Source organism: Periophthalmus magnuspinnatus, chromosome 5 (genome assembly GCF_009829125.3).
Source record: "Periophthalmus magnuspinnatus isolate fPerMag1 chromosome 5, fPerMag1.2.pri, whole genome shotgun sequence".
NCBI classification, from domain to species: domain Eukaryota; kingdom Metazoa; phylum Chordata; class Actinopteri; order Gobiiformes; family Gobiidae; genus Periophthalmus; species Periophthalmus magnuspinnatus.
In genome coordinates this window covers 16,012,731-16,030,973 of record NC_047130.1, presented here as the reverse complement: position 1 = coordinate 16,030,973, position 18,243 = coordinate 16,012,731, and the positions used below count along the sequence as shown (strand labels likewise).

At 42.1% G+C, this 18,243-nt stretch overlaps 2 protein-coding genes across 2 annotated transcripts in view; both read right to left on the bottom strand.

Moving 5' to 3' along the window:
- cpne5b (copine Vb) overlaps positions 1–18,243 on the bottom strand; it is a 163,127-nt gene that overhangs the window by 42,124 nt on the left and 102,760 nt on the right. The window contains exon 8 of the mRNA XM_033967231.1: positions 3,123–3,226. Within this exon, the coding sequence (XP_033823122.1) occupies positions 3,123–3,226 (104 nt within the window). The remainder of the gene's footprint in view (positions 1–3,122; positions 3,227–18,243) is intronic.
- The window catches only part of myl6 (myosin, light chain 6, alkali, smooth muscle and non-muscle), a 207,088-nt gene that overhangs the window by 178,573 nt on the left and 10,272 nt on the right, over positions 1–18,243 (bottom strand). The gene's annotated exons all lie outside the window — the stretch shown is intronic.

Below are 18,243 nucleotides of genomic sequence, written 5' to 3'. Positions count from 1 at the left end.
CATAACTATAGTGTAATTTAGTGTAGTTTTGGCTCTTGTTTACATTGTGGTTGCTAGGTAATAGTTAAATCAATTACCTCTATGAATAGTAATCGGTAAATACACGTTCACGTATTTATATAGCACTTTTCCACCTTCAAGGCACTCAAACACGGGCGGGGCGGGTTAAGTGTCTTGCCCAAGGACACAACGACAGCATTTATCTGTGTGAGCTGGAATCGCACCATCAACCTGTGAATCAGTGGATCTGTCTGCTCAACCAATGATGTTTATGTCGAGAGCGGGATTTGAACCGCCAACCTTCAGATCGGAGGACAAACGCTCTAAAATATCTTAAATATATTCATGAGAAATGTGTTGAACCTGAGCTGTGCACTTTAAAGCAGCACTATGTAACTTTTTATGTGGATGGTGCAAAAACGTGGGTTGCCTTCACACTTCACGGTTTGGTCCTGTTTTCTAGTTTAGTCCTGATGTAGACCTGCTTTAGACCTGTTCTAGTCCTGGTTTAGTCCTAAATGTATTGCTAATTTTGACATGATGTGTTTAATGTTGTAGTTTAGCCTGAAATGTTCCAGAGTATGGCATAAACCCAAGCAATCTCCATGGCTTGTGGGCGGAGCCTTGTACAGAATCTTACTGCTAACTGCAAGGAGGGTTTGAATAGGGCCAGGGAGAGATCTCTAGATTACTCAGACATGCATGGACGACATCTAAAACCTCTTCATGTTTTTGACGAATGAACAGCGTTAGAACATGGGAGGAAGATACAAAAAAAAGTTGATTTATCAGATGACCTCCTATTTAATATTTTCAGAATGATCTTGATTCATATCAGAATGATCTGGAACAGCCTCAGAAATATTAAAGACCCAGTATGTCATTTTATAGCCAACTATGTTCTGACTGTGAGCTTGCACCTCCACAAACCTGACTCTTGTTTGTCCTTCATGAGCCATGGGAATGTGGCTTGTTTCCATGGAAATATTGATCCTTTGGCTATAATGTTCCACCGTATGACATAAAACATAACATACTTAAATCCATTCTGTTTCCATGGAATCATGCAGGAGACCTTTAGAAAGTTCCATACTGTAACTTTAAAGAGACACAATTGATTTGTTTAGGTAATGTCAAAAACATTAGTATTGTGGTGACCTTAGACAATACACAGCATGTATGCTAAGACAGGGAGAACGTTTGGCTACATGGGAGAAAGGTCCAAAAAGTCGATTTTGAATAATATCTCCTCTTTAATGTTTCACTTTACTGTTTGGTCTGGTTGGTGCGCTGAATTTAAACCAGATTTAGAAGCATTTTTAAGCATAAAAATAGATGAGAAATAAACATTTTCCTGTAAATAATATAAATGTGGCCCGAGTCGAGGGTCTGGTCCTGTTCAGATTCATGGAGCATCACCTCAAATCAATATGAACCAAACCGTGAGGAGCCTCGTGATGTTCAGGTCTGTTTACATCCAACAGGCTGTAAATACTGATTACAGAGAACGACCTTGAACTCTGAAGGTTAAAGACGTGTTTTTGTACAAAATCATAGGCTCAGTACATCATTTTTACAGACTTAAATCAGAGCTGTTCTGGTAAATCAACTGTTCAGATCTTTGTCCATGTTCTAGTCGTTTCTTCTCATTGAGCCTCTGAAGTTGTATTTGGAGTGATTCATGTTTGAGTAATCTTTAATCCACTATATTCAAGACGTCATTTTGTCCGTTTAACCTCCACCAGTACACGCCCACTGTGACACGCCCACTGTGACACGCCCACTGTGACACGCCCACTGTGACACACCCACTGTGACACACCCACTGTGACACGCCCACTGTGATGCACACACTTCCTTCTCCAGTTTTATTTTCTTAATTGGTGATACTCACAGGATTCGGCAGCGTCGTGTAGTCATTTTGGTACAAATGAAAAAAATGTGCTGTTCTAGTGTGATGTGCAGCTGTCCATAGGGGGCGCCGACAGCATGTGGCGTATTCTTGTGATGATGTTTACGGCGATGTCAGCTCCCATTGAGCACTGCAGTTTTCTAATGCAGAAGTCAACGGATTTGTTTCATTTATGAAGTGGTTTTAGATGAATATTGTGATTTAAAATGTGTAAATTATAACATAATGATCCACAGAAATGAGAACTATAGAGACACAAGCTCAATACGACTGAATTAAAACCATGAAAAACAGAACTGATGGGGGACACCAGAAGTAAAGGATGCCGTCAGGTTGAAGGAGTCCTATATCCTGTATATAGAGTCCTGTGTCGTCTGTTGTGGTAAAGAAGGAGCTGAGTCAAAAGGCAAAGCTCTCGATTTACTGGTCAATCTACATTCCTGCCCTCAGCTATGGTCATGAGCTTTGGGTAATGACCAAAAGGAGAAGATCAAGCAGCCGAAATGAGCTTCCCCCGCAGGGTGGCTGGGAGCTCAGTCACATGGGAGAAGCTCAGAGTAGAGCCACTGCTCGTCCACATGGAGAGGAGCAGCTGAGGTGGCTTATCTGTTCCTGATCTCTCCTAGACACCTCCCTGAAGAGGTGTTCATGTCCCACTGGGAGGAGGCCCTGGGGAAGACCCAGGACACACTGGAGGGACTATGTCTCTCGACTGGCCTGGGAATGCCTTGGGGACCCACCGGAGGAGCTGGAGAAAGTGTCTGGGGTGAGGGAAGTCCGGGAGTCCCAGCTTAGACTGCTGTCCCCACAACTCAGCCCCAGATAAGAGGAAGAAATGGATGGATGGAAAAAGAGAACTAGTTCATTTTAAAGTTTGCAGTGGACCAAAGGTACTCCTCACTTACCTCATGCATTCAGAACATCCTAATTACTCACCACAATGGGTTTATAAGCACTTTTCACAACTTTAAGAGACCAGAGCAGAGTTTTAATAAGAACTGGCATGCTAACAGCACACTTCCTGATTCTCTGACAATAAAACATTTTCTAATTAGATGCAGACAGTACACAGTGAACTTGAGTTGACCTCCAGAGCTGCTGATAGAACATATATGTGCACTGGGGCAGGAAACCAGGAGAAAAATCAGGTACAGCCCCTTTAAATGTGCAGAACAGAACAGATTTTAAACCGTGCTGAACAGTGACTCACGTTCCGTCCTCGTTGCTCCGATAAAAGACCATGAACGGATCCGACTTCCCAAAAAAGTCCTTCTTGTCCAGTTTGTTTGCGCAGAACTGCATGGTGGCGCTGTCCTACAGAGAGACGAGAGAGACAAGTCAGAATTTCACTGAAGAAGAGATGATAATGGGCTTATTTTACCCCAAAACACCAACCAACGCCAAAAACATGACAAAAACATGAGCTCTGGGGGTTTTGACAGTAATATTAAAACCTTTTTTTTTTTTTTTTTTTACCAACATTTGATTTGTTACGGCCCCACGCCTTAAGCTCTTTCCCTTTTAGTATCTGTCTGTTGTGTTTGTGTTTGAATCAGTCTTTTCCTCGTGTAATCCTGTCTATGTGCTCTCGTTGGTGATTGGACGACTGTTTTCCCGTCTGACCTGCAGCCTCCTCCTCCCTCGTTTAAGGAGACTGTCCACACCTGCTCGGGCCGGCGGGCGTGGATCCAGTCGGCCGTTTTGTCTGTGTCTCGTTTCCCTTAGTTTAGTCACTTGTTTTTAATAAACCACGTGACCCGTTTCTTAGAGACATGAAACTTGTTCTCTGTTAAACTTCTTATTTCTAGTTTCTTAGTTTAGATTCTTTTGTTTAAACATTTGCTGAAAAATTTTAGACCATTTTTGTTACTTTGCCTGTTACAACTTTTACATTAAATTACTCCTGTATTTGTTTTTATTATTGTCTCCACTGTGTTTTTAAACTCCATCCACCTTCACCTTACAGAACTAAAAGTAAAAGGAGCTGTTAACTTGAAAACTACCACTTCATGACATCACAAGGTGGAACAGAGCATTTTGAGCTTTGGAGATGTTACAGACTAATAATAAAGTGTTAGTCAAACGTGTGAATGAAACAAAACACAACTCCAGGTCTGTTTTTGAGGAGGGAACAGCATTAGAACAGCAGTGCAGTAGTTTCATTAGTGGGATGCAGCTGATTGTGTTGTGATAGTGCTCTGAAAGGGGAGTGACTTAGTACAGAGAGCAAAGGCAGAAGAGACTCAGTGCAGCAAAAATGAAATGGAAACTTATAAAACATGTTAATATGTTGTTTTTGGTGAATATAGCATTTTCAAAACAATAAAAGGAAACATGGAGATCTAAATATGTGATGTGTTAATACTCCACAGAAGTAAAATACCCCTCATTAATGCCCCACAGAAGTAAAATACCACCTCTTTAATACTCCACAGAAGTAAAATACCCCTTCTCTTTTACTTGGTCCCGTCTGGTCCCAGAGGAAAACGCCCTGCTTCTTTCTGTTCTGTATTAGATTTATCAGAGCAGTGGCTGATGGGAGCGTGCCCAGTGCATATTCCCCTCTCTCATATAAGAAGACCACATGACGCCGCTGTACACAAACATCTGCAATAAAAAATGAATAAGGCACTATTCCTGTCGTCCTCTGAGGTCGAGGGTTCGATCTGCGGAGCTCACACAACTATAAGCCCACAGATACCAGAGCCGACTACAACAGAGCTCACGCAACGACACGCTCCCACAGATGATTGCTGTCGCTGTGTCCACGGGCAAAACACTGATCCCCCTTCGCCCCCTTTGAGTGTTTAGACAGTGGAATAGCGCTGTTTAAAAATGTGACCTTTTACCAAAATTCCCGTGCACAAAAGTGACCGCCCACCCCCCCGGAAATACATTTTGCATGCATTTTTCCCTTAGACTTTCCACAAAAAAAAAACAGCAAAAAATTATATTAAAAGTTTGAAAGCTCAAGGCTGATCAGCTCTGTGGAACTACTGACCACAAGACCTATTCTTTTATTTAAAATCTGTTTCTGAAACTTTAAAAACTATAAACCGTCAAGTTATTACATTTTTTGCAGTGTTTTAAATGTGCAGTTTTAAATGTGCAGTGTTTTAAATGTGCTTTTTGGGCTTAAAACAGCTGCGTTATGGATATTAGTTAGCACGTAGCTAGTTAGCATATAGCGAGTTAGCCTCTGCGATGTCTGAATTTTTTTTGAAAAGTCTATGGGAAATAAGAATGGAAAATTTACTTCTGCAACCAGGACGGACTTTAAAGTGGACGGGACTGTTGAGCTCTATCAGGGTCAGTTTCAAGGGGGCGCTACTGAGCCATTTTATTTTGGACAAAGAATAATAAGAATAATTTGACAACTCAAGCGGGATTTTCAACGATCCTGTTTTCACTCAAGAAATGGTCATGGTTTTGAAATTTGCCATCTGCCTGAGAAAAATAGTAAGACACCACATGATTTCAATAGTTCCTGGCTTCGGCCTAAACAGGAGGCATAATGTAGCCCCGCCCACTATGAAAAACACTCCAATTCTGAAGTAACCACGAACAAAGTAATGTAGTCTACTCCATTCAGTGTAGTGAAGAGTGCAGTGAGCGTTACACTGGAGAAACTAAACACCACTCCATAAGAGAATTTACCAACACCGTCAAAAGAGCAGCTCAGGACCCCAGTCTGCTGTGCATCTGCATTTCAAACACATTAACCACTACTTTGAAGAGAGTGAGGTTTAGATCTGAGCCAGAGAAAAGAAATGGTTTGAGAGGAGAGTTAAAGAAGCTATTTTTGTTAGGAAAGACAACCCTTCCTTAAACAGGAATGAGACATCATCCATCCGACATCTATAACGCCTTAAACCCAAAGCAAACAAGAAGAACAATAGGGCTGGCCAGGATGCTAATAGGTGTGAAATCACTCATTAGCGGCTTGAATGACTGTGCACAGTGCACACTTAGTCCAGCTCATTAGGCCTAGCCAACAAAGAGAAACTGTAGACAAGTTTATTTGAGTTTCAGCATAGTTAGCTCCTCCCTTCAGACAGTGTCCAGCAGTGAATCTGAAGAAGCAGCTTGGACGAGCAGCCAAACATCTTCACTCTAAAACGTTTTGTCCAGTTGACAGATTTTATATTTTTCTTTTACTGTGGATCAGACCTGGATGACTGAGGGACATCACAGATATTCCAGAAGTAAATTTTCCATTCATTTTTCCCATTGACTTTTCAAAAACTTTCACATATTAAGAGTTTAAAGGTGTCGCCGAGGCTAACCCGCTACATGCTAACTCATATCCAGAATGCACGTTTAATACAGGGCGACAGTGGCTCAGTTGGTAGAGTGTTTGTCCTTTGATCTGAAACATCATTGGTTGAGTGGTCAGATCCACTGACCAACAGATAAATGTTGTCGTTGTGTTCTTGGGCAAGACACTTCACCCCCCTCGCCCCCAGTGTCTGGTGTGTGAGTGAGTAAAGAGCGCTGTATAAAAATGTGACAGTTAATCATGTGACCTAAATGCAAGATTTGGAAAAATATTTGCATAACTTAGTGGTTTATGAAGTTTCAAAAACAGATCTTAAATATAATTACAGTTCTTGTTGTCATTAGTTACCTGAGATTTCAAAGTTTTTCAAGTCTTTTGGAAAAATTTATGAAAAACTTGCAGAACTGGGGGAGGGCAGTCACAGCTCCGTCTGTTACTGATGGGAAGAACTTTATATTTATTATCATGATTTATTTATTTATTTATTTTTATGTGAATATTGAAATCGCCTCAAATCCTCCTTTAATAAACTTTGAAAAAATGAGAAAGTCTCCAAACTCCAAAGGCCTCGGAGCCTTTGAGGACGAGGTCTGTTTTGAGGACGAGGTCTGTTTTGAGGACGAGGTCACTCATGTTCACTGTGTTACATTAAACATCACATGAAATATAAATCACACGACAGAACCAACGTCTCCAGGGCAGGGGGCGCCACCGAGCAGCGCGGAGCGTTCAAGTTCACTTTTTAAAGGGGAATTTCAAATATTGTTTTTGTTTTTGGTGTAAAAATTGGTTTCTATGGGAATGTTTACGACACTCTTCCAGTTCATTCACAAACTCAGAAACATCATAGAGACACGCCCACTGAACTGGGACCTTTCCTCAACTTTACTTAAATGTGCACTATGGAACTTTTCTAATGGAGGGTCAGCCAACTGCTAGTCTCCATGGAGATGTTACTGCTTTGGCTGGAATATTCCACAGACCGGCATTGAACAGATATGTTGGAAATCTCATATGCAGCACATCAGGAATAAAATAACACACACTGTTGGTTCATTTTATAAAACCAAATCTGTATTGAATAAGAAATACCTGCTTTTATTATATGTTTCACTTGTGCTTCTCTTTTTATCTTATTGCTCAGAAATTTGGGGAAATCCAATGTAAATCCTATAATGAAACTACAGAAAAGGGCTATAAGAATAATTAATAAAGCAGGACTCCGTGATCCGACTAATGAACTATTTATAAAATCGAATATATAAAAATGTATGGACTTAGTTAATTTAAAAATGCTTCTGTTTTGTGTTGTGAGCGAGGATATTCCCGTAGGAATTCAGTCCTTGTTTAAATTAAGCTATAACTTCAGGGGTTTGCTTCAGTTTGAATCTAATAAAATAAAACTATTGTGTGTCTGTTTGAGGAATAAGACTTTGGAATGATCTCGATGATGAATTTAAGTAAATGAAAAAGCTGTCTAAATATATACATACATATATCAAGACGTCTGTGTTTAACGTTCTGATTAAAGTAAATGGACTGTGTTATAACTGTGTTGTGGTCGGGCTGATCTCACATAAACACACGGCTTCAGCCCAATCCTTCTTTTGGTTGTAATTAATGAAGAAAATGTTTTGTTTTGTTTAAAAAAAATACATGTAAATAACCAAAATAAAATCCATTAATATCTATCTCCATGGAGACGAGCAGATGACAGTATCAGGCAGAGTTACAGGTCAGATCTGTGGAGAGTTGTTGAGAGACGGGTTAAGTGTCTTGCCCAAGGACTGAAACACCGTGACATGATAAACATATCTGATAGGCCGCGTTGGATCATGTCACCGGTTGCTGAATAGGGCTGTTTATTGTGATAAAAAGGCTCGATAATAAACATTCGTGGGACATTTTATATAATTGTGATAATCGCCAACAAAGACAATCGCCATTGTATCACCAGAATGTGCAGAAAAAACCTGCTTATCCACAGAGGAGTCGACAGGGGGGACAAACAGGTGTGTTATCTCGCATTTTAGGGGCCCAGAATTGGCCTCTCTTCCTATTAATCTGTATTAGAGGGGGGCCCATGTGAAACTTCTTACCCCAGGCCCCCAAATTTCAGTTGACGGTCCTGCTCATCCAGAATAGTTTCCACTAGATCATGGTTGTTTTCACTGACAAGACTGTAACAGTTCTTTAAACATTTAACTCATTCATAAGATTAAAATTACAATTATTCATTTTAACATTTTAAACTGTTAGCGACTTTAATAATAGTTGTGACATTATCGTTAATCGCAATTGTTTTAGACGTGATAATCGTGACACTAAATTTCAGTATCGTCTCATGCCTATTACTGAATAAATGAAATATAGATAAGTTTAATGACACACTGTGGGACATTCTAGATGAAGCAATAACATCTCTGTGGAAACAAACAGAAGGCGGGTCTGACACAAGTTGTTTTGTAACACCTCTGGCTCTCGGCCCGTGGAGCACTCAGCCTTATCACTCTCTCTGTATCCCTCCACAGAGTCTAGTGCCAGAGAGAGGCCAGCGCCATCTCCTCATCAGGACAGACGCCGAGCTGTGCCAAACCCACTAAAGCTCCACTGACGAACATCTACACAAGGCCAAATGATACAGGAAACATGGGAGAGGTCAAAAGGTCAAACAATGAAGGCTCCATCACCTTCATGTTCGAACCAGGATCTTTATGAATGACCACGCAAACACTTTGGGGACAGCAGTGAAAATGAAGCATCTACTGTGTCAACCACATCAACAGACAGACGTTAGAGACACCAGGGGGCGCACTAACAGAGCCGGAGCAGAATCACGAGTGCAGACTGAAGATGTTCTGTTTGTGGGCGTGTGGAACCTGATTTACCTTCAGAAACAGCGGCTCTTATTACTGCAACAATCTAATATGTAAATGAGAGGTTTGGGTCTGAGCAAAATGACTCTGCTGTTTCTGCTCTGTACACACAAACACACAGACACAAACACACAGACACAAACACACACATACACAAACACACAGACACATAGACACACGGGGCTACAGAATAGTACGACTTTGACTTTTGTGCTCACTGCTTTGTGTCTGTAGCTTTTTCTTCATTCATTCAATACAGTTAAAACTAGCTTCAGCTTCCCCATGTTTAAGTCACTAGCTTCACGTCGAGCTCGTTGTAGAGATGTGCACATATGCGCCTCATCAAACAGCCTCGTCCACGGGCAAACCCAAACATGTGTAAAGGAGAGACGGCTGATGCGCCACGAGAGACCAGGATAAACTTTCACCATATTCTTCTACGTATAATCTATAGAGCCGCTGACAAAGCCGAGTCTGGGACCAGGACACACAGTATTCCTCTAAATGTGAAACAGCAGAAGAAGAAAAGAACATGAACAAAGGCATCAACCCACAACACTCGCCTCTTTTGTGACGCTCATCGAGGCTAGAAGTTATAGGGGACGATTGGAGCAGAGTTCCCTATCTGGAATTCCAGCTACGAGTATCATAGCAACCAAAGAGCCAATCAGGAGCGAGACTGTTGAAGATAATGCCCCTTCAGATGTGCACCACTGGTTTATCAGGGAGCGGGTGCTTAGCAACGCTATCGATCAAACTTATTGCTAATGCTAGCAGGAGCAACCTTGGGAAAGAAGGCGCCTGATTTGTCTGTTATTTATGTTCATATCTTGATTTACAGACACAATAGTGAAATAAAAAACCCAGGATCATGTAGAGTTAATACGAACATTTAAGACAATGTTAAAGCAGAGACAGAGACAGGGGCGGAGACAGAGGCAGAGACAGAGACAGGGGCAGAGACAGAGGCAGGGGCAGAGACAGAGACAGAGGCAGAGACAGAGGCAGGGGCAGAGACAGAGACAGAGGCAGGGGCAGAGACAGAGACAGGAGCAGAGACAGAGGCAGGGGCAGAGACAGAGACAGAGGCAGGGGCAGAGACAGAGACAGAGGCAGGGGCAGAGACAGTTCTCTGTGATTAGTCTGTTGTTAAAATTAGTTCTCACTGGCTTCTGTCATATGAATAAACAGTAAAAGAGCCAGTCTTTCTGAATGACACAAGCAATATCCTCAGTATTCAGATCCAAACCTGCTGAAACACTGGAACAGGGAGGCAGTACTGGAGTGTTTTAGCTCCAAATGAAGCTTATAGTCACATCTTAACTGTAAAATCAATGGCCCCGTCCAGTTTAAGCAGATGTTTTAAAATGCATCTAAATCCAATCTCACAGATCCCAGTAACACATCAGGAGAGGACTACGTGTACTCAGATACTCACGGAATGGAACAGCTCGATTTACACTAGGAACAGACGTGAGAGGCAGAGTGCAGGCAAGAACAGAGCTCCTAAAGGCTCAAAATGTAGTCTAAAAACACTCAAAATGTAGGCTAAAAACACTCGAAATGTAGGCTTAAAACTCTCAAAATGTAGGCTTAAAACTCTCGAAATGTACTCTTAAAATGCTCAAAATGTAGGCTTAAAACTCTCAAAACATGGTCTTAAAATGCTCAAAATGTAGACTTAAAAGGCTCAAAATGTAGGCTTAAAACTCTCAAAATGTACTCTTAAAACACTCAAAATGTAGGCTTAAAACTCTCAAAATGTACTCTTAAATCGCACGAAATGTAGGCTTAAAACTCTCGAAATGTACTCTTAAAACGCTCAAAATGTAGGCTTAAAATGCTCAAAACGTGGTCTTAAAATGCTCAAAATGTAGACTTAAAAGGCTCAAAATGTAGGCTTAAAACTCTCAAAATGTAGGCTTAAAACTCTCAAAATGTAGGCTTAAAACTCTCAAAATGTAGGCTTAAAACTCTCGAAATGTACTCTTAAAACGCTCAAAATGTAGGCTTAAAATGCTCAAAACGTGGTCTTAAAATGCTCAAAATGCAGGGTTAAAATTGTCAAAATGTAGGCTTAAAATATTCAAAATGTAGGCTTAAACTGCTCAAAATGTAGGGTTAAAATATTCAAAATGTAGGCTTAAACTGCTCAAAATGTAGGGTTAAAATACTCAAATGTAGGCTTAAGAGACTCCAAACTCCCCGTGTCAAATGCCCCACACACTGAGCCTATGTGTGATCCAGGTCTGATCCATAGTAAAAACACTGAGCCGACCATTTACTCTGCATGTGTCATACTCACGACGTTCACAAACACGCCAGGACAACTAGATGACGTGATGTCGCATTTGTGAATGTTTCAGTTCTTTTAAACGATTCATTAAATTGGTAAACGGTTGGAACCGAATCTTTTTCTTTGTAATTTTTATGCATTTTTTACTGATAAACACTGAACCAACACAAAAATCATGGCAGAAGCAGAGCAACACGAGAGAGATTTGTGAACAAAAACATATCTGGTATCATAATAACGTCATTTTAAAAGTTAGATTATTGCAACATTTTATAATTATTTCATTTTTCCAAAGGGTAAACACACTGCTTTCAGTTTGAACCATTTTAAACACATCTGAGCCTTCGTTTCTCTGTGATTAGTCTGTTGTTAAAATTAGTTCTCACTGGCTTCTGTCATATGAATAAACAGTAAAAGAGCCAGTCTTTTGAACGGCTCTTTGAAATGAATTGATCCAAAAGATTCAGATCTGGCCCGGTCCAATTTAAACAGGTTTTTAAATGCACAGAAACCCGGGAATTATGACTGAGGTGAATCGAATCTCAAAGATCCCAGTAACACATTTGGAAAGGTCATTATGTACAATTAGAAGAGGCATCCAACTGCACGCGGTAAGAAACAGCCAACCCCTATAACTGCTAGAACCTGCTAAAGCTAACATAGCCGTAGCATAATGTTGATTTTAGTTATATTTTTAAAGTGCAGTATCTCTTATTAAATCCACAGTTGAACAAAGCATAGGGCAGATTGCAGCAGCTCTTCGCCATCTGTTAGCGCCCCCTAGGCAGGAGCATTTCGATCGATACGTGACACACCCCTCCCCCACGTGCTTCCATTCACTTCCTCCTTCCCTTTACGGTTTGTCTAAATATAAATCATTGTTTCATATCACCCTCGGTGCCCTGGAGGTAACACTGCGTCTTATCTCTCACACTTGGCTAAAGCTAATCTGCTAGCTCTGTTACAGTGAGTGTGAAAGAATGCTCGGGGCGGGATGCACGTCCACACCAGCAGAGCGGCGCCACTAACGATAAACTAATGGCTTTTTAATGTCCTGCTCTGGCTTTGAGCCCAGTGGCAGATCAGGACACAGAGGAAGAGAAGACTGGAGTGTCCGAGGAATCTGAAACATACAGGCTCATGGTCACAGCTTCAGTGAAACTTGATTTAAATTTGATATGAGATGAGTTAATCATGTTTTAATGTTTTATTTAAAGGTCCATATTGCACTGTTCTCTGATCTCTGTTCTAATGTTTCCTCATCACAACCAGACCTGGAGTTGTGTTTTGTTTCATTCACACATGTTTAACACACAAACCCTGCATATTTAGACTGAGTTCTTCTCTCAAACTGAAAACACTCTGTTCCACTTTGTGATGTCATGAAGTAATACAGGAAGTGCTCCGCTGTGTTTTTAAACTCCACACACCTTCACTAGAATCATTTGGATCATTTCAGACCTGGAATTGTCAATCTCTACTGAACTAAAGGTAAAAGGAGCTGTTAACTTGAAAACTACCACTTCATGACATCACAAGGTAAAACAAAACACAATTCCAGGTCTGTTTTTGAGGAGGTAACAGTTTTATAACATGGCTTCAAGCTCACAAGAGTCACTTTTGTGTAACATAGGACCTTTTACCCCAAGAAAGTCTGATGCTGCGTTCAGACCGCAACATTAAAAACACATTGAACGCCTTTGCATTTAAGACAGACACCAACAACGCGCGTCATGGACGCCGTTGGCGTGTCTAGGACATACATTGACGTGTCCAGGGTGTGTGTTGTGGTCTGCGAGTGCCTTTGGATGTTTTGTTTTGTCTCTTTGTGAATGATTCAGACCAGGCTGAGAGTGGCTTTAGTGGATTTATAACATAAAACCCACCAGCAGAGGCCATCGGCTCAGTGGTGGTCTGTCACTAGCTTTTATGCTAGCCGATAGGCCCAGGATAATTAAGTTTTCACAAGTTTGTAGCTGATGTCTTTCTTCTTCCGGCTAATGACGCCACTACACCACTGAAGCGTAGTCTCTGATTGGTTGACATGGTGCATCAAATGCAAAAAGTTTCACTTTTTCAACTCTGGTGTCTGAGGCTTTGGACGGACGAACTGAGCTTCCAACAGGTGGACCCTCAAGACGCCGCAGCAATGGCAGATGTGTGAAAACCACTCCCCTGACGCCCCTGACGCCCCTGATGCCCCTGATGCTCCGGTCTGAACAAAACATGAGGATTGTTTTGACCATTACAATACTATCCTCGGATGCTAACAGCTAATGTTTTTATGATTAAAAATAAAACATTTTTAAAATACTAAGGAAATTAATCAAACGATTCACTTTTGAAATCCGATTATGTAAACATGTAACAACAAGGAGCCGTGTGTTCTGCAGTTTTAACGCAGAGTTATAAAATACAACACCATGTAGCCTGTTCACTGTCTGTAAATGTCTCAAAAATGTGTTTATTTCAGTGTTTTTTATTAAGCTAGTCCCTCCATTTTACAGTCAAACAGTTGAGCATTTTTTTTACCCGTTGTCATGGTGATGGCAGCAGAGCAGTGATACAGAATGTGATGTAACTGTTGCTGGAACTACTTTTTAGCCACTTGAATTCTCACTGACTGCAGTATAAGATAATTAAGAGCACTGCTCGTCAGTTTTAATGATGTAATTTTTCTAACTTGAAGCATTTTTAAACCTTTAACAAAATTATCACATTTAATTGTTTCATAAACTGAAATGAATAATTAAATAACCCATCTGAGTATAATTTAAGGCTAGAATTTGTATTTAATAAGGATTTTGTGTGACAACTGTGTAGAGTTTAGTAGGGTGAAAGGCCCTTCATTGTCGCTTGCGGGTGTAACTGGGTTTTGACAGACACAAACTGTCAGAGCCCGACTTTTTAGGCACTGGTTTTACAGACAGTCTGTATTAGGAAGTGACGTCACCCACAGCGTTCGGCTCCAGTCAAGCTCTGAGGCTAACAGTTGTAGCGACTAATCTGGAGCCAAGTTCTGATCGCGAGTATCATAGCAACTAAAGAGTCAATCTGGAGCGAGGCTGTTGAAGGTAACGCCCCTTCTGCTCTACATCACTCATTTAGCAGAGAGCAGGTGCTTAGCAACACTGTCAATCAAACCTGTTGCTAATACGAGCAGGAGCGACCTCGGGGAAAGAAGACACCTGATTTGTATGTTATTAATGTTCATATCTTGATTTACAGACACAATAGTGAAATAAAAACCCCAGGATCGCGTAGAGCGAGTTAATACGAACATTTAAGACCAAAATGACGAGTCTAATAGCAGCAGTTACAGAGAGAGGGGACACAGTTTTTACACAGAAACTGAATTGGAGCTTTGTGTGCAGTGAGAAACCGTCAAACGCTGCCATGTTTCCCAGTAAACTTAAACACCATCTCTGGATAAAACACACATCACTTCAAAACAACAACACGGATTATTTTGTTCAACTGCGTGAACAGACTGAGAAACAGGCAGCGATAATGAGGAAAAATACCAAGACGAGTGAGAGAGCTCCTAAAGCCGCTGATCATCTCCAAATCCAAACAGCCACAGACATGAACACTGCAGAGTCGTCACTAAACACCACCAACTAAATACTGTGAATGTTTAAAAGATGAGGGGGTTAATACACAAGTGGAGCTTATCTGGACGAAACAAGGACTTAACCAGGACTTAACCAGTACTAAACCAGGACTAAACCAGGACTGAAGTCTGAACACACCCTCCTCCACATCCTTAGTCTGTACTTTGAGATGTATTTTCCACATCAGCCCATAAGACCATTCCTTTCACAATCTGTTGTTTGGTTTTGTTTTTGCATTTTGTCCTTCACAGCCACCGTACCACATGTCTGATCTGCTGCTGCTGTCGCTCAAACCCGCTCCGACAGAAACTCCCAGAGGAAAGGAGTAACCCTGGTTCTCTGAGGACTGATCAAACACAGTGCCATTCAGAAAGACTGACGCTGCACAACTGTCACCTGACACACACATTTGCATATAACACATATATTTGCATACATAATGAGCTCTATAGTGATAAAACATCACACTGACATACAATTATTCAATATAACAGTGAATGTGACTGCAAATTGTGCAAAACAAGACTGAATCTGGCAATACCTTCAACTTTTAAATATACACTATGTACCTTTTCTGATGGAGGGTCCACCACCTGCTTGTCGCCATGGAGATGTTACAGCGTTGCCTTGAATGTTCGACAGTGTACCATTAAACGTACCTATTTTGTATTAATTCAGATACGGGTGATTTTGTTGCTCAAAGGTTGCTTGGAAAAACATGCAACAGGGTCACTTCTCCACAGATCTGACCTGTAACTTGGCCCCATACAGCTCTTTTCCACGTTCAAGCACTCAACCAACAATGCTCATGAGCGGGATTTGAACCGGCAACCTTCAGATCAGTGGACAAACGCTTTACCGACAGAGCCACTCCTGTCCGAGGCTCCAGGTAACACAAAGACATCTCCATGGAAACGAGCAGGTGCCACTTTAAAAGTTTAATTGTTTGGAAAATGACACTCGAGAAAAGAGAGAAAAGACAGAAAAGAGGCTCATTGTTTGAGTGTTTGAAACAAAAACAAAACATGATCAACAGGTCAGCTCCTCATTCTGCTTCACTGTTTTATATTATAAACTACGTTCAGCACAACGACCAAACGTGTTGTTTTTAAAGCATTTAATACAAAAGTTTGATTGGATCTGATCAGGAGGTTCTACATTATTATCAGAGAATCAGGAAGTGCACTGTTAGCATGCTAGTTGTTGTTAGCAGCATTACAGTGACAGTAAAACTCTGCTCTGGTCTCTATAAACCAGGACTAAACCAGGTCTAAACCAAGACTCTAAACCAGGACTAAACCAGGACTAAACCAGGACTAAACCAGGACTAAACCAGGACTCTAAACCAGGTGTCAGAAGGTGCCCCATTTCATTATTTTGTGTGTAATATTGCATGTTTTTCCAAGTCGTAGTTGTTTTTTTTGCATGTTTTGCCCCCACCCTTGCCAGACACCGAAGGAGGGACATTGGTGCTGCGCACCTGTTCCACATTGATGGCAGGTGTGGAGCTAATGAGGACTTGATAAATTGTCCAGAGCCAGACAAAGGCAGGGAGAGAGAAGAGGGGGAAGAGACAAACGGGGAGAAGAGAGGACAGAAGGGTGCGAGCAGGAGAGCCCTGAGGGCGTGGGCAGGAGAGCCCAAGTAAGGAGTGAGTAGAACGGGGAGAACACAGAAGACGCTGGACAAAGAAACAGGTGCAACAGGGGAAAGGAAAGACGTACGGGGGACAAGACGCAGCGTTGAAGCGCGGACGAGGACGGCCTGGGCACAGCGCAAGTCGTGGGATTGAAGCTGGGCCCCTGTGGAGACGGCATCAGGGCGATCCGGAGAACTGGAGTGACGCAGTGTGGCGGCCGGAGGAGGCGGGGGACCGGGGGACAGGCTGGCCTACGGCGAATACTAGTACTGAACGGCTCTTAAAAGCCGTCCAGCTCAGTGAGTCAACCGCATGTGGGGTGGGTTTGTGGTGGGCCTATTGTACCCCCAACTGGCAGTTGTCCTGTCCCTTCCCCGTAGGAGCAACCGGCGGTTCCGGCCTGGAGGAGCCAGGAGCATAACCCAGGGCGTAACCCAGGGTGTCGCGCCGCGGCGGCTGGAGGAGGCGCAGACCCGGAGGCGAATCGATACTACTACGGCGTGCACAACTAACACTGGACGGCTTGATGCCGTCCAGCGCGGGTCCACGTGGTGGTGTAGCCTGGAGGCCCAGGAGTAAGAGGGGGACCCCGCTGCTGTCGTGGGCGCCTGGGTCATGGTGGTTGACCCGTCCCCCGTGGACATTTTTATAGAAACATTGTTGTGCTCTTCCAGAAATTCAACTTTTCCCTGTGGACATTTTATAGAAACATTTTATGGTCTTTCATCCTTGTCTGAACAAATGGTTATAAAATTATATTGTGGTTTTAACTCATTGCTCACCCCGTGACCTGCCGGAAATTTAGAACGGAGCCCTAGACTCTTTAACTCTAGGTGGCGTTGCTGAATAAAATTAAAAATAGTATAATGGAGTATTAATTCTTTCCTAACATCCCACTCGCCTCGGCCGACACAGGTCTAAACCAGGACTAAACCAGGACTAAACCAGGACTAAACCAGGTCTAAACCAGGACTATAAACCAGGACGAAACCAGGGCTAAACCAGGAAAAAACCAAGACTAAACCAGGACTAAACCAGGACAACAGTTTAAACTCTGTGCTGAGGAGGAGTAATTAAAAATACATCAGCCTCATTCTTATTCCTCTCTGTCTCCGCTCTGACCCATCCCCCCATCAACACTTCATCGAGAGAGAGAATACAGTTTGAATTTTTAATCTGTTAACCAGCCCATGTGACCTCTGGGAAGAAACTAGGAAGTGGATGCTGATTGGCTGAAGTCAAGTTATGTGGAACCGGGTCATGAGAGAGTGTGTTTATGAGCGGCGAGGGGACGAGGTGATTGTGTCAGTGGGTAAGGAGATGTGTCTGAAACACCGTGACTCATTTTGATTGATTCCAAAAAAAAGTCCTTATAAACTCATCGTGTTTTAAATGAACTAGCTCTGTTTTTCATGTTTTTAAGACGGTAAAACTTAGGTACAGTGCCTTTAAACTGTCATCTTTAAAGGTGCACTATGTAACTTTTTGAGTGGTTGGTTTGCCACCTGCTTGTCTCCATGGAGATGTTCTATTCCTCATGTAATCCCCCTTTTGAGAGCTCCCTGCTGTAACCGTGTCCCTACACCACACACACACACACCAGCCGATTCTCTTTAATTACCCATCA